The 14,668-nt window shown below is 51.6% G+C and overlaps 1 protein-coding gene across 3 annotated transcripts in view; it reads left to right on the top strand.

Annotated features, from left to right (window-relative positions):
* Positions 1–14,668, top strand: part of ANXA6 (annexin A6) — a 46,840-nt gene that overhangs the window by 15,205 nt on the left and 16,967 nt on the right. For all 3 annotated transcript variants that reach the window (XM_010807429.4, XM_005209561.5, NM_001103224.1), the window contains 14 exons: positions 748–842; positions 1,338–1,451; positions 2,422–2,512; positions 3,436–3,515; positions 4,583–4,639; positions 5,433–5,526; positions 5,950–6,045; positions 7,295–7,353; positions 8,309–8,431; positions 9,723–9,781; positions 11,103–11,181; positions 12,871–12,952; positions 13,540–13,634; positions 14,110–14,223. In XM_010807429.4, the coding sequence (XP_010805731.1) occupies positions 748–842; positions 1,338–1,451; positions 2,422–2,512; positions 3,436–3,515; positions 4,583–4,639; positions 5,433–5,526; positions 5,950–6,045; positions 7,295–7,353; positions 8,309–8,431; positions 9,723–9,781; positions 11,103–11,181; positions 12,871–12,952; positions 13,540–13,634; positions 14,110–14,223 (1,238 nt within the window). The remainder of the gene's footprint in view (positions 1–747; positions 843–1,337; positions 1,452–2,421; positions 2,513–3,435; positions 3,516–4,582; positions 4,640–5,432; positions 5,527–5,949; positions 6,046–7,294; positions 7,354–8,308; positions 8,432–9,722; positions 9,782–11,102; positions 11,182–12,870; positions 12,953–13,539; positions 13,635–14,109; positions 14,224–14,668) is intronic.

The following is a 14,668-nucleotide window of genomic DNA, read 5'->3' as shown; positions in this document are numbered from 1 at the left end:
CTCTTCCAATGGTGCTAGTGGTAAAGAACCCGCCTGCCAATGCAGGAGATATAAGAGATGCAGGTTCAATCCCTGGCCTAGGAAGATCCCCTGGAGAAGGACATGACAACCCACTCCAGTCTTCTTGCCTGGGGAATCCCATGGACAGAGGAACCTGGTGGGCTATGATCCACAGGGTCGCAGAGTCAGACATGACTTAAGCGACTTGGCACACATGCACACTCCAGGCTAATAAAACAGTCTCATGAGTAGAAGAAGCTTTACCAGTAGACCTGCCACCCAGCTTGAGAACTGGCACTTGCTCGCTCACGTAGCTGCAACATCATGGTAGGTCCCCCTCCTGATAACATTACTTTGCCTTTTGTCTTGCGGGTAAGCACTACCCTCAATTTGCAGCTTATTATTTTCTTTTATTTTTCCTGTCAGTGAAAGAACCCATCCTGGACGTTAGGACACCTGGGTTTTTCTAAGCCAAGCTCACTGGGAGACCGCAGGGGACTCCATGCTCCTCTCTGGCCCCAGTTTCCTCGTGTGTGTGACGAGGAGCTAGATCATGGGCCGTCTGAACTGAGATACTACATGTGCTAGCATCTCTCTCAGGGGGGCTCGTCAGGTCCCCACAGAGCCCCCGTCTGATGCCAGTGCCTCTCGTGAGCAGAAGGCTGATGCCGAGGACTGCAGGGAGCACCCCTGTTGGGCTTCCTGGAAGCAGGTTGGGTAGGGTGACGGGTGCCTCCCCTCTTGTAGGCAGTGACAAGGAGGCCATCCTGGAGTTGATTACTTCCCGGAGCAACAGGCAGAGGCAGGAGATCTGCCAGAACTACAAGTCCCTCTATGGCAAGGTAACCACGACAACCAGAGGGTTGGGGGCGGAGGAGGCATGCTCTGATTCATCCAGGCCCTTTCCTGAGTATTTTACTCCTGCTCAGCTTCTGTGCCAGCACTTCTGCCCTCCTTTTTTCTTCTCTCAGTCAGGCAGGGATCATCCAACCGTAATTGCATCTAGAGAGCCTGCTAGGCACTATGCTAGGGGTTAGGGCTACCCAGATAAATAAGACCTGAGGGTGTCAACCTGTGGGCTCACAGTGGGAGAGAGTGAGCAAGTGAGCACGTAGCGGCAGGGAGGGGCACTGTGCTGCGGACTGGGCAGGTTACCTGATGTCTCTAAGCCCATTTCTGAAGGCCAATGAGAGTATGTACCCCCAGAGTGATGATTAAGTTGGATTACTTCGCTCAGTGCCTGTACAGAGTAAGTGCTCATTCAGTGTAATTCTTATTATAACTGCGCTTCCCCATCTTCTTCCATTTCCTCCTCCTTCCACCCCTCCCCCAACCAGGACCTCATTGCAGACTTGAAGTATGAGTTGACAGGGAAGTTTGAACGCCTGATTGTGGGTCTTATGAGGCCACCTGCCTATGCTGATGCCAAAGAAATTAAAGATGCCATCTCGGTAAGAAGCAGGGTCTGTGCATGTTTGAGGGTTGGGGGTGTGGTTCATGGGAGATTGTAGCTTCTACAGCAGAAATTCAGTGAGCCCTACACCCACCCCACACATATGCCCTGCTTTGAGGCAGCAGCCCAAGTCCTGTCCCAGAGGGTGCCATGGTCCCTCCAGATGGATGGAGGTGGCATAGGCGTTGGTGTGAGGCCCACCCTGTGAAAGGGGGCCCTGGGCCCACACCCCACCCCAGTCGTTTACAGTCCTGAGGAAGCAGGACATGGGGATGTGGAAACAGATTGTGTCCAACACCCAAAGGCCGGGGGCATCGTAAAGGAGATCAGGAGGACAGGCCCTGGGCTTGGGGTGGCTGGAGAGGGCATCATAGAAGATGAGGGGATCGAGTTGGGCCTGAAGCCTGGAGAAGGTTTGGTTGACCAGAAGGGGCAGGTCATTCTAGGCTGGAGAGTAAGTGGTTGTGGAAGTGTGTTCAGGATATGAAGGGCAGCCCAGTCTAGTGGAGGTGGAGGGTTTCTCCCTACAAAGCAGGGAGAGCTCAAAGGCCTTTGAGTGTAACTCGGCACTTTATAAAGTGCTATGATCTTTGTCTCAGATGAGCTATATGAACTTGTTTTCATAAGCTAGTAAACTTAACAGTGTAAAAGAGTATCACATTCTCATTCTTTCTGTGAGTTCAGCAGAGCAACTGGTATCATTTCCATTTTAAAGATGAGAAAAGTAAGGCCCAGGAAGATGAAGTTTTTTTAATGAGCCATCACAAAGCAAGTTGCAGGCAGAGGCGGCACTAGAATCCCCGTCTTTAGATTCTCAGGGCTGCAGCTCTGAATCAATGCCTAAGACCTGTGTTAGGAACACCCTGAGTGCTGGGAGTTTCCCAGCTCTGACCACCCCAGGTTCCCAACTCGGGGCTGGTGGCCTCGCTTTTCAACCCATGACTCACACGCCCCTTCTTTTCTCCCAGGGCATTGGGACCGATGAGAAGTGCCTCATTGAGATCTTGGCTTCTCGGACCAACGAGCAGATCCACCAGCTGGTGGCAGCATACAAAGATGGTGAGATGGGCAAGAGGGGCCGTTCAAGGTTTTTCAGATGTGTAATGAAAGTGCTCACAAGAGCAGGTACCCTAAGACTCTACCCGTCCACCTTTTTTCCTCCTTCCCTCTGATCTGTCTGTCCATCCATCTATTCATTTAGTAAGTACCTACTTTCTGCTGGGTTCTCAGCATATGGTTGTGGGCATCCATACTGTTTACGCCTGAGAGCTTAAGTATTAATGAGATAATGAGGGATATAGATAATAAACAGATAAACAAATGGGATGATGACATGTGGTAAAGAGTTCAGAAGGACACAAACAGAAAACAAGCATCCAACTGGAGAGGACATGCTTCAGATAGGTGGCTGGGGAAGCCTGTCTTGGGAGGAGACGAGCAGGAGCCAGTTGTACACAGAGTGGGGAGAAGACCCTGGCAGGAGCGGGAAGGACAAGTCCAAAGGTCCCCAAGCTGAATAAGCCTGGTGTCCAGTGCAAAGCTAGAACAGCAGAGGGCGGGACAGGATCACACAGGGCTGTGCAGGCCAAGGCAAAGAGACAATGTTTATTCCAAACCTAGTGGGAAGCAGAGGAGCCTGTGATGAGTGTGGGCTCTAAGACAGTCTCTCGTGTTGCTCTGGATCGGAGAAGCAGAAAGAACAGTCAGAAGGCTGTAGCCGCTGTGCAGGTGAGCGACAGTGGTGTCTGGAGTAGGACACCACAGGTGAGGATGGAGAGATGTGTGCAGATTCCATCTCACCATGTCATGAGTCAGCACAAAGAATTGAGAAAATACAACCTGGGTCTTGCACGGCCAGCGTGGAGACTGGATTTGGGGATTTGTAACAAATATCTGAGTATTGTAGGGGCAGCGGGGACCTCTATCCTGGTTCCCCGGGATGTCCTGGGGGTGGGACCAGAGCTTGTGTTCCTTCCTGGCAGCCTACGAGCGAGACCTGGAGGCTGACATCACTGGGGACACCTCTGGCCACTTCCGGAAGATGCTCGTGGTCCTGCTGCAGGTTGGTCTACCTTGGGGCCCTCCCCGAGCTCTCCCCCAGGGTGCAGAGGGCTCGGAACGCCTTGTCCCTGTTCCCCTAGACAGTGTGGCTCGTGAGAGGCTCCTTGGTGGCTCCTCAGGTGTAAAATCCTCCTCGTGTTTTCTGGCCACCTCTCCCCCTCTCCCCATCTTATCCTCAAACTTGAGATGGTCTCTTTGGCTTGCCTGAGTGTAGAAGCTGAGCATCCAGGGTCTGTTCTGTCCCCCGTGGTTTGCACAGGCAGGTGACCTGCATTTCTTTTCACACACCCTGTCGCTCTTGTGCTTCTCTGTCCTGCTTTTTCTCTCCACAAGTGTCCCCTCCTCTATGCCCCAGCCTCTCTTGCCGTGGCTTTCCCAGCAGGGGCGCCAGCAGGGACGTGGCCTCTCTGAGCCCCCTGAGTGGCATGCCCCACAGAACAGCCCTGCTGCTCCCTCCCACCAAGGATGTCATAACAACATAAAAAAGAACATGAAGAGGCTGCACAGGGGTGTCACAGCTGAATTCTACCTGCTCAAGCTCTGCTTTTTCCTTTGTTCATTTTCCTTCGTGTGTGTTTTTTTTTACACTTTGAGTTAGTTGCTAACTTCTAAAACTAGAGAGATTTTGCTCCAAAATCATATCTCTGGATTATTTTGAATAATCGAAAAGTGCTGGGAACAGCAGGCCTGCTTCTTCTCAGGACCGCCCTGTTTGTTCCATACTCCAAACGATGAGGGGAGAATCCGGTGGCAGGGGCCCTGTGATTCCCTGCAAAATAGCTGCTGTGGTCCTCTGTGTGTGTGCCGCACCCTGCAGCTTGTAGGAATTTTGTTCCCCAACCAAGGACTGAGCCCTGGCCTGAAGCAGTGAGAATGCAGAGTCCTAACCACCGAACCACCAGGGAATTCCCAGGTGCTGCGGTCTTGTTCTGGAGGCAGCTGTCAGTCTCTTCCCCTGGACACCCCGGGCCACCACGGTTTTCCTAGTCCTCCCTGTCTCCACCACTGGCATCCAGGCTTTCTCCCGGCTCTGGTATTTGAACCAGTGTCCCTTGTTTTTCTTCCCAGGGTACCAGGGAGGAGGATGACGTAGTGAGCGAGGACTTGGTGCAGCAGGACGTCCAGGTAAATAAGCACCAGTGGAGATTGCTGGGCACAGCCAGGCAGCCCGAGAAGGGGGAGGGGTGGAGGCAAAGTAATTTGTACCAGATACCAGAAATAACTGACTTACAGCCATCATTATACAGCACTTCACTGAAGGAAGGGTTGAAGTTACCTTTCAAAGGTACATAGCATATGTAAAGCTGGTGAGATCAATTTTGGAGCTTTCATTATTTGTTCATTTTTCATTCAGTTAATTAATATTTATTGAACACTTACTATATGCCAATCATTCTGAATGCCAAGCATTGGGGAATCACAAGTGAGCAAAGTCAAACAGTACTGGGGATCAGATATATGTCAATCACACAGTCACATTCTCTGTGGATACACCATATATTCTAGGTGTTTTGAGCTCCCACTATATGCCAGTAATACTGTAGGTAGATACAGAGAATGTAGAACATAATTCCTATTCTTGAGGAATCAATGCTGTAGTGGGAAGCCAGGCATATAAATATTATGTATTATAATATACAGTGAATCAAAGCTATAAAGACACTAAAGTCTAGAAAAGGGAGTGAGGGAAAGAGAACTCCGCCTGGGGACATCAGGAAGTGCTTTGAAAACAAATGGGATGTTTAGTCTGGGCCCTGAAGGTTGAATAGGAGTTTCCCCAGAAAGAAAGGAAAGATGCTAAGAGGTGTATGCATTTACTAGCTTGTTCAAGGGTCTGGCAGTGGTTCTGAGTGGCTTGGCTGGTAAGTTGTTTCCTGAGGTTTCTTCTCTTAATTAAGTCCCACTTCTTCCCCTCCAGGACCTGTATGAGGCAGGGGAACTGAAATGGGGAACAGATGAAGCCCAGTTCATTTACATTTTGGGAAATCGCAGCAAGCAGCATCTCCGGTTGGGTGAGCTCCAGAGAAGACCTGCAGCTGTCCCCTGGGGGTTGTGCCAAGCTTTCCTTTCTCATTTCCTTTTCTGCTAAGGAGCATGATAGTGCTTCACCCACAACCCAAACACTAGTCCTGATTTTAACACGTGGCTTCTGTGGTCCCTTATGAGAGGTCTTAACAGGGTGTTCAGCCCCTCCGCCTCAGTACAGTCCCTGTCTTCATGTTGGAGCAGGACGTGTACACAGTCCCTCACAGCAGACACAGTGAGGCTGCCTGGTGGCTGGTGACATGCACGACCTTCCCGCCACCTCCCTAAGTGCCAGCCCTGCCTTCACGGTGGCGCTCTGGTCCTGGCCACTGCATCTTCCCTCCCGAAGTCCCTGATGCTTCCAATGTTATGAGCGTGGCTTTGACACCCTGTCTCTCTGTCTGACTCAGTATTTGATGAGTATCTGAAGACCACGGGGAAGCCGATTGAAGCCAGCATCCGAGGGGAGCTGTCCGGGGACTTTGAGAAGCTGATGCTGGCTGTGGGTATGTCCGAGGTTTCATTTCTAGGGCCTTTGAGGCATTCAGGGACTCTGGCCTGAATGGGGACATGGGGATTGTACGGTATGGAGATGGGAAGGAGAAAACCAGACAGGTGGTAAATTCTAAAGGTCCAGCTAGGGCCATGTGGCTGAGGACTGGGGGCTGGGGGTCAAGCCTTGGACACTGCTGCTTCCCACTCCCTCCTCCCATGTTTGTGATGGGGCCGAAAAGCACATGGGGTCAGGGGTCAGGCAGTCATGATCAGGAGAGCGGGTTGTGCGGAGCATCTGCTGTGGGCCACTCCACTGAGTGTTTACTCTTTACAAATGACCCAGGAATGGACACTGTCATCGTCTCCATTTCACAGATGAGAAAACCGCAGCTCACAGAGGCTGTATCTCTTGCCAAGGGGTGGTTTTGTAATGAATTGGGGTACTCTGGGCGTGGGGGAAGCCAGGAGCTGACTAGTAAATGGTGGAGTCAAGATTCAAAACTCAGGCTTCTTCTCAGTCTGCTGTTGACTTGGAGAAAGTCACTTATGCTCAGTGGGCCTCAGTTTCCTCATCTGGTAAATGGGGGTGGGGAGTAGCTGCCCGACCCAGAGGCTGTGGGCACATCCTGACACCGCATTCCCAGGGCATTCTGGGACTCTGGGCCAGGAACACGGGGCTAAGAATGGAAAGGAGAGCTCTATGGTATGGAGGTGGGAAGAAGAAAACCAGAATGTCAGTTTGCCAGCCAGACGTTCCAAGAGTCACTGTGTCTGAGCCTGGGGTAGGTTGCATGAGTGTGTTTCTTGGGAACGAGCTAAGGCCCAGCACTCATCCTCTTGCCCAGAGCTGTCCCCCACCAGCCCTATCTCAGGTAATCAGGTTGTGGCCCCGCTCGGCAGCAAGATCCAGAGGCTGGGCCAGTAATGTTCTATCATAGCAGACTCTAAAGAACCACCTTGCCTAGCCCCACCTCAGGTCCTCCCCACCCAGCCCAGTTCCTTCAAACACCAAAGGACCAGAAAGGTGAAGGGGGTCTTTGCACTCCCGACATTACAGCAGGCCCATGTTCTGATTTCTCTGTCCCCTGGGATAAAAGTGGTGGGCCTGGGGTCCTCAGGGATTTCAGACGATCAGGAAGCAGGATTCTTCTCAGATTTGAACTTGGTGGCTCCCAAGGAATGGAAATAAAGAAGGGGTCAGACCGCCCCATCACCCTTCCAAGGCAGCCAAAATAACTACCTCTTCCTTCCTCTTCTCAGTGAAGTGTATCCGGAGCACCGCAGAGTATTTTGCTGAGAGGCTATTCAAGGCCATGAAGGTGCGTGGTGAGGTTGATGCGCCCGAGGTTGGGGAGAGGGGCTCTTTGCACCCCCAAAAGATTGTCAGGACTCTGGCAAATCCTTGGGAGTCCATTGGCCAAAGAGAGCATTCAAGGCATTGGCCATAAAACCAAGTGATGGCACTTGGTCCCAGGTCATACACCTTCCCACCCAGATACCTACCCTATTCTCATGATTGTTCAGGGGGTGCATCATGCCCCCAGTCCAGCCAGCCAACTGGGTTGGAAGCCCATGCTTTATTTCTAAACACTAATTAACTAGAATGTTTATATATAATGTACATAGGAAGTGAAAGACATTTTGGCATTGCCTGCCAAGACTTGTGACGTTCATCCCAGGGACTCAGGGATTCTGCTCCTGGCGAGTACTGAGAACAGATTTTCCCAGGACTTTACACACACAACACAGAAGGTGGTAATATCTTCATAGTGCACCAGGGTGAATGAACACGGTCATTTGTTGTCAGAGGCCACAGGCCCAAAGTTCCTGCAAGTGGCCCATTCTCTGTCTTCCAGCGCCAGACTGGACCCAGCTGGGTCCAGAGACCAGCATTTTTATGATGTGTTCATAAAAACATTCATAGCAGTATGGTCCATGTCATGAAAAAACTAGAAACAGCCCAGTGCCTGTCAGGAGTAGATGGACAAATAATGCGTAGTGGTGTATTTACAGAGCTCCAAAATGTGCAAATCTAAACCATACCTTGCTTAGAGTTATGAGGAAGTCAAAGATGGAAATGACACGAGGTGGGGGAAGAAGACGCCAAAAGCAGGAGGGACATCAGGGAGCTTCAGAGGGAATGACAATGTCTGGCTTCTTTCCTTCTTAATTTTAACGTTTTATTACAAACGTTGTATTTTCAGTTGAGCAGGGGACTCTTAGCAGTCTAGCCTCCTCTCAATTCTCCACCCCCCAAACCCACTCGTCTTGCAGGGCCTGGGGACGCGGGACAACACCCTGATCCGCATCATGGTCTCCCGCAGTGAGCTGGACATGCTCGACATCCGGGAGATATTCCGGACCAAGTACGAGAAGTCCCTGTACAGTATGATCAAGGTGAGGTGCTCATGGAGCTCCAGAGAGGGCTGGAATGCTCTCCCAGGAGAAAAGGTGTCATCCTAGAAAGCTGGAGTCTGGTGGGAATTGCAGGAGCCCTGCCTGTGCCACTTCAGGGAGTTGAAGGCGACTACGGAGAAGCAAGTGTCACCTGACAGGCAAGGTGCTTCTAAGACACGAGGCACCTCTTCAGAGGAAGGCAGGACTGGGTCGTGATGGGGGCAAGGCTGAATCTGGGATGAAGGCTCCTCACTAGGGCGGTGAGAGGCCAGCCTCCTAGAGGCAGCGCGAGGCGGGAGGCCAGAGGAGGCTTCACTGGGGACTCCCAGGCCCTGGGCCAGGGGATGGCTCTGGGCTGGCCAGCCCATGAGACTCGCTCCAGAGACAGATGTAAAGCTGGATGGTTTCTCCTTGTTTTGGGTGAGTGGGATAAAGCTTTCTGAGTTCAAGCTGTGCTCCCTAAAGTGTGTTTCTAAAGAATTATATAGGCATTGTGTGCAAAAATAGCTCATGGGAAACGTCTGGGAAAAGCTAGAATAAGCAAAATAAGTCTGCTTCTTTACCAAGAACTTCTCACAGCCTTCACTGTAGTTTGTTCACTATGAGGCCCCAAGAGGGATGTAGAATATGCCGTGTCTACCAGACGTACATTTGTTTGGTTTTGGCATTTCCCAGTGTTTTTTTGCTCAGTCCATTTTATGGACTATTTCACATAGGAGGGTTGGGCTAGGGTTATCTGGTGGCAGGGGTGTGCTGGGGCCAGCTCACACTGGCTTGGGAAGCATCGCTTCTTCTTTTTCTAATTTTTAAAAACATGTATTTATTTGGCTGCACCAGGTCTAGCTGCAGCACTCCAGGTCTTTGCTGTTGTGTGTGGGATCTTAGGTGAGGCGTGTAGGATCTAGTTCCCTGACCAGGGACAGAACCCAGGCCCCCTGCATTGGAAGTGCAGAGTCTTAGCCACTGGACTACCAATGAAGTCCCAAAAGCATCTTTTCTTAATTCCACGTGTAGCGAAGTCATACTGGTAGCTTGGAATTGTCCATTAGAGGAAATTAGCAAACACTACAAATCAGGACTTTTTCTCTTTTTCCCAAAGAGCCAGTTGGTAAGTGCTTACCATCACACCGCTATTTGGTCTCAGTCACCTCCAGACAGGCTGAGAGTGAGGGCTGCTGTAAATACATGGTCAGCCTGCCCCTGTTTGGGGCTATGCAGGACCTCCCCTTCTTGTCTGAGAGGATCCCAGGGCTGGGTGAGAGGTGACCTTTCCCTCTGTTTTTCTCCCCAGAACGATACCTCTGGCGAATACAAGAAGACTCTGCTGAAGCTGTGTGGGGGAGATGATGAGTAAGTGGCCTCCTGGCCCCAGGCTGGAGGGCGTGGCCTCGGGTGTGGCTGGTCAGGATTCTCTTGGCCTCTTCATGATGGATGGATGGATAGATGGATGGATTAGATGGACTTGGGAATTCCTTGAAGGTCAGAACACCGTACAGGTGAAAGTCTGAGCGTCCATGTACGCGCAAATGAGTGTGGTCTCCCATACATGGAGATGTCTGCTCGTGTGAACTTGGAAAGCAGTCTAGGGATGTGCATCAGCAATCACAATATGAGGGTCTAGGCCCTGCTATTAACTTCTCAGGTGCTTCTCTGGTTCATCATCTGTTAAATGGAAAAAGTACAGATGCCTGCCCTGGCTGCTCGTTTATTCAGCATCTATGCATTAAGCACTCTCCACGTGCAGACCTTGAGGGGAAGCACTGATGAACCCTCTGGCCTAGAAAAGCACACAGACCTGGGTGTGTGTCCATGGTGGGGAAGTGTACGTGTCTATGTGCACTCTCCCGGTTGGGGGTGGGGAGGCTCCTGGAGATAATGAGGCTGAGATCCAAGGAGAAAGGTGATGGGGTGAAGACAGGGCCTGGAGGGAGAGTGTTAGGGGTGGAGAGAGAGCCTGGAGATGAGAAGGTGCCACCTGGCTCATTTATGTAGCTGAGGTCACACTTTTGTATCGCGCTGGGAAGATATGAGGCTGAGAGGTGGGCAGGGCCTGGGACTTCTTCCTGGCACATGAATCTCCCCTAAGGAGAGCAGAGAACCAGCCACTGGATGAGGATTAAATTGGAGCATAACTTGAACAGATTTGGGTTGCTGGGAAGGGATCTACAGGTACTCTGATTTCCCTTATCCGGAACTTCTAAGGATCCAGTTAAACAGGGAATACGAGAGCCTTCTGTTTACCTTTGGTAGGTGCCTTAGGAGCTGGTTCAGTTCAGCAGATGTTTACCTGGCAGCTGGTAAACCAAGGTGCTTGGCAGAAGGAGAGGTAGAGATGACATGGCTCGAAGCTGGTCATGGACATGTTTGAGAGGGGAGACTTATATGGGAAAGGGGAGGATGAGGGATTCAAGAAATCTCCTGCCTGGGAGTGGGGGCCAGGAAGGCTGCTGGTCAGAGCTAGCACCGTCGGGAGTCAAAACAAGGTAGAAGGTTCTCAGAGGTGATGGGAGGGCTCTGGTGAGTGGGTGAGGCCCAGGCTGGAGAGAGGGTAAAGCCAGATGGGTTTACTCGAAGAGTGTGTGTGTGTGTGTGTGTGTGTGTGTGTTGTATGTGTGAAGTGTGCCCACGATGACCTTCCCTCCTGTCCTCTCCCTAACACCCTCCATTCCAGTGCTGCTGGCCAGTTCTTCCCGGAGGCAGCGCAGGTGGCCTATCAGATGTGGGAACTTAGTGCAGTGGCCCGAGTAGAGGTCAGACCCTCCCCACCTCCTGCTTGACCTCTTGACCACAGCTTCCACTCTTCTGCTCGCACCTTCCTGCTGCTCTGGTTGGCACCCAGCTGCCCCCTGGTGGCCAACCAGAGACACTGAGTCTCACGTCTTGAAGCTTCCTGTTCTCTGCAGAGTGATGGATTGGTGGGCGGGCACTCTGGTGTTGGCATCTGACTCCTGCATTCACCTCTAACACGCTGGGGAGCCTTCTGGCCCACTAACTACGTACAGATCTTGCTGATGGAGACTTGGTTGGTTCTTTGGAGGGGCCTATCCCATCCTGGGTCCAATAGTTGGGTTTTGGAGGCATGGAAGCTGAGAACAGATGGGCATCCCGGGGTGTACTAGAGGATTCTTGGTTGTCCTGAGCATCCTCAGACCCAGGGTCTACACAGGGCAAAAATAAAAAGTTTCACAGAAGTCCTCAGGGCAAACCAGCCCCGAGGTAGCACTTGGCCCCTACAAAAATATTTGGAACCTTGGACTCCATTGCTCACTTGCTAGCTACCTTTGGCAGGCCCCCGCCTCTCTCTGTCTCTATCTCCAAAAAGAGGCTGTTGGACATGGCGGTGCGGGTGCCCTCCGAGGGCTCCTGTGCACGGATGCTCTAGGACAGTGTTTCCCAAGTTGTGAGGCAAGAGCTGTCATTGAAGATGATCTTAAGTCATATGAGAGATGAATTGTGTTTTTTTGTTGGGGAGAGACCTGCATGGCATTAAATAACACTGACCCTCATGCAGTGTGAAAGCTACTCCACTTTGGTTTAACCAATATTTAAATCAGTAATCAATTATTGTTAATGTCAAGGAGGAATTCTCAGTTTGGAGCCACAGTCGCTAATGTTCCCTTTTCATGATGAGCTGAGAGAGCTAGCTTCAAGTTCAGAGCTCTTGGCGAGCCATGGTATCTTGTTAAATTTGGTGATATTTGAAAGCATATATTTTTATTTTTATGGCATTTATTTTTGTGGATTATCTGATTATGACACATGACACCAACTTTCTATTCATAATAGTGATATAAAATTGTTTTCATTCATTAACTCACTGAGCAGATATTTTTTGAGTGCTTACCCCTGTGTCAGGTACTTGCGTTATATCAAAGAACGAAACGGACCAAAACCCTTGCCCTTTAGGAGTATTCAGTGCACTTTAAAATGAATGCATTTAAGTAAAACAGAAAAGTAGCTGAATTAAGTTAAAATATTAAGAAATAGCATAGGGCATGCACAGATACAGAAAACATTGGGAAAATCATTTGGGGGTGACTGAAATCTGGGCGCTCTGTTCCAGTATTTCAGAACATTTCAGTTACCTTTTCAGGGAGAGCGTTGCTCTATAAAATGAGAGGACCCTGGGAGCAGGGCTGGGTTGTGAGAGCCTGGTTTCCAGTGGGGCGGAGCCAGAGCTGGCTCTTGGGGCAGGAGCCTGGCCCCTCTGCCCTTGACAGCACTTGCCCGGCTCCCAGGCCTGGGTCTGTCTCTCTCCTCCTCCCTGTCTCAGCTCTAGGGCAGGAGTCTGTCTGCTGTGCCTTCACCCCCGCCTTTTCCCCCAAGCTGCTTGGTTTGGGGCTCTTGGGGAAAGCCTCCCCTCCCTCGCATGCTCCTCTCCTGGCCTGGCCCCTGGGGGGCCTCCAGACACCTGCTGACTCACTTTGTGCCTCTTGTAGCTGAAAGGAACCGTGCGCCCAGCTGGTGACTTCAACCCTGATGCAGACGCCAAAGCCTTGCGGAAAGCCATGAAGGGGCTTGGTAAGGGGCACCTGAAAGGGGTCGGGTAGCCTCTGGGGCATTGGAAGGTAGTGGGTCTGCAATGGGATCGGCAGGGGCAAGAGCTGAGGCTTCAGACTGGAGTCTGCAGGGTGATGAGGACTTTATTTACCTTGAGTCTCCAGCCCCCTGGAACCTCCAGCTCCCTTAAGTATAGAGAGGAGGGTAGTGAGGGGCTTTCTCAGGAACCTTCCCAGAGACCAAAGTGCTCCCAGGTCCCTGGTATAGAAGTGCTAGGTGATGAGGTGGGGTTTTTGCTCTGGCTTTATTGCTAACTCACCATGTGACTTTGAGCAAGTCCCATAACCCATCTAGGGGTCTCAGTATCCCAGGACTAGAACTCAGAGGCCCTGACCCTCAACCCAGGGCTCTCTTTTATCTTGATTAGTGACCCAGCAGAAAAGTGCAGAAGGAATCCAGGGGAAGTTAGTGATTGGGCCAGAAGCAAGACTCCTGCAGGGGCATAAAGCTGGCGAGCCTGGCCTCTCCCCCAGCAAAGACGCTGAGGCCCATCGCTGGGGGAGGTGGGGACCACGGCCTTGCTCTGATCTGTGGCTTTGGGGTCTCAGGAACTGACGAGGACACCATCATCGACATCATCGCCCACCGCAGCAACGCCCAGCGGCAGCAGATCCGCCAGACCTTCAAGTCTCACTTTGGCCGGGTAAGGGCCTCAGCCTAGACCCTGGGCCCTGCGTCCACGCTCCTCCTCTGACGGAGCCTGGCGTGGACACACGCCTCTCCTTCCCGCTGCACCCCGCGTTCCCTGTGATCAGCAGTGTGCTTGTGACTGGCTCCCCTTAGGGCTGCGATCAGGGATGTGAGCTGTGTTAGTGGCATCTGGCTTTGGCTGACTAGTTTCTCCCAGGATGGAAATGGTACCACCCCCTTTGCTTCCCTGTCTCCTGCCTCCAGGGAGAGTGGCAGGTCCCCCGCTTGCGTGGTGTCTTCTCCACCCTCTTTGTGGTGGTGGTGGTGGTGGTGGTGGTTTTGAACCCAACATCAGCCAAAGCAGACACAGATGCCCACTATTCCTAAATCTCGTGGAGCCCGCCTCCTCCTTCCATGTCTCCTACCTGTCCCAAGTCACGTGTGGGCCAATGCTGATGTTGACATGACCTTGGCTCTGCCCTCTGCAGGACTTGATGGCTGACCTGAAGTCTGAGCTCTCCGGAGACCTGGCAAGGCTCATTCTGGGGCTCATGATGCCACCGGCCCATTATGATGCCAAGCAGTTGAAGAAAGCCATGGAGGTAAAGTGTGGGCACCAAAGGGATGGGGTCCAGTCTGTGTGGGTGCTGAGGGGACACAGGCACTCCTCCTGAGCCCAGGTGGGGCGGGTGTAACTCCTTGGTGGAGCCCCTCCCACACCTGTCCTGGGTTCAGAGTCTTGGCCAGTAGTTCCTTATCTTGTCACCCCACAAGGTAAGGCTTTGCTTTTGTGCCCATTTTATGGATGAGGACGCTAAGGCTCAGAGCGTAAGTTACTTGGTCACAGAGTCAAAGCACTACAAAGTAGCAGAGCTGGAATTCAGATCGAGTCTGTCTGTCTCCAGAGCCTGATATGACAACCGCGTGAATCAGTCCACTAGAGTTTCAGGCTCCTTGAAGATAAAGAGAAGAGCAGACTTTCCCTGGGCAAAGCCAATTAAGATTATTGTCTTGAAAATTGCTGGACAGAAAAGTGGATGACTTAAA

Source organism: Bos taurus, chromosome 7 (genome assembly GCF_002263795.3).
Source record: "Bos taurus isolate L1 Dominette 01449 registration number 42190680 breed Hereford chromosome 7, ARS-UCD2.0, whole genome shotgun sequence".
Taxonomy (NCBI): Eukaryota; Metazoa; Chordata; class Mammalia; order Artiodactyla; family Bovidae; genus Bos; species Bos taurus.
This window is presented reverse-complemented; position numbering and strand designations above follow the sequence as displayed.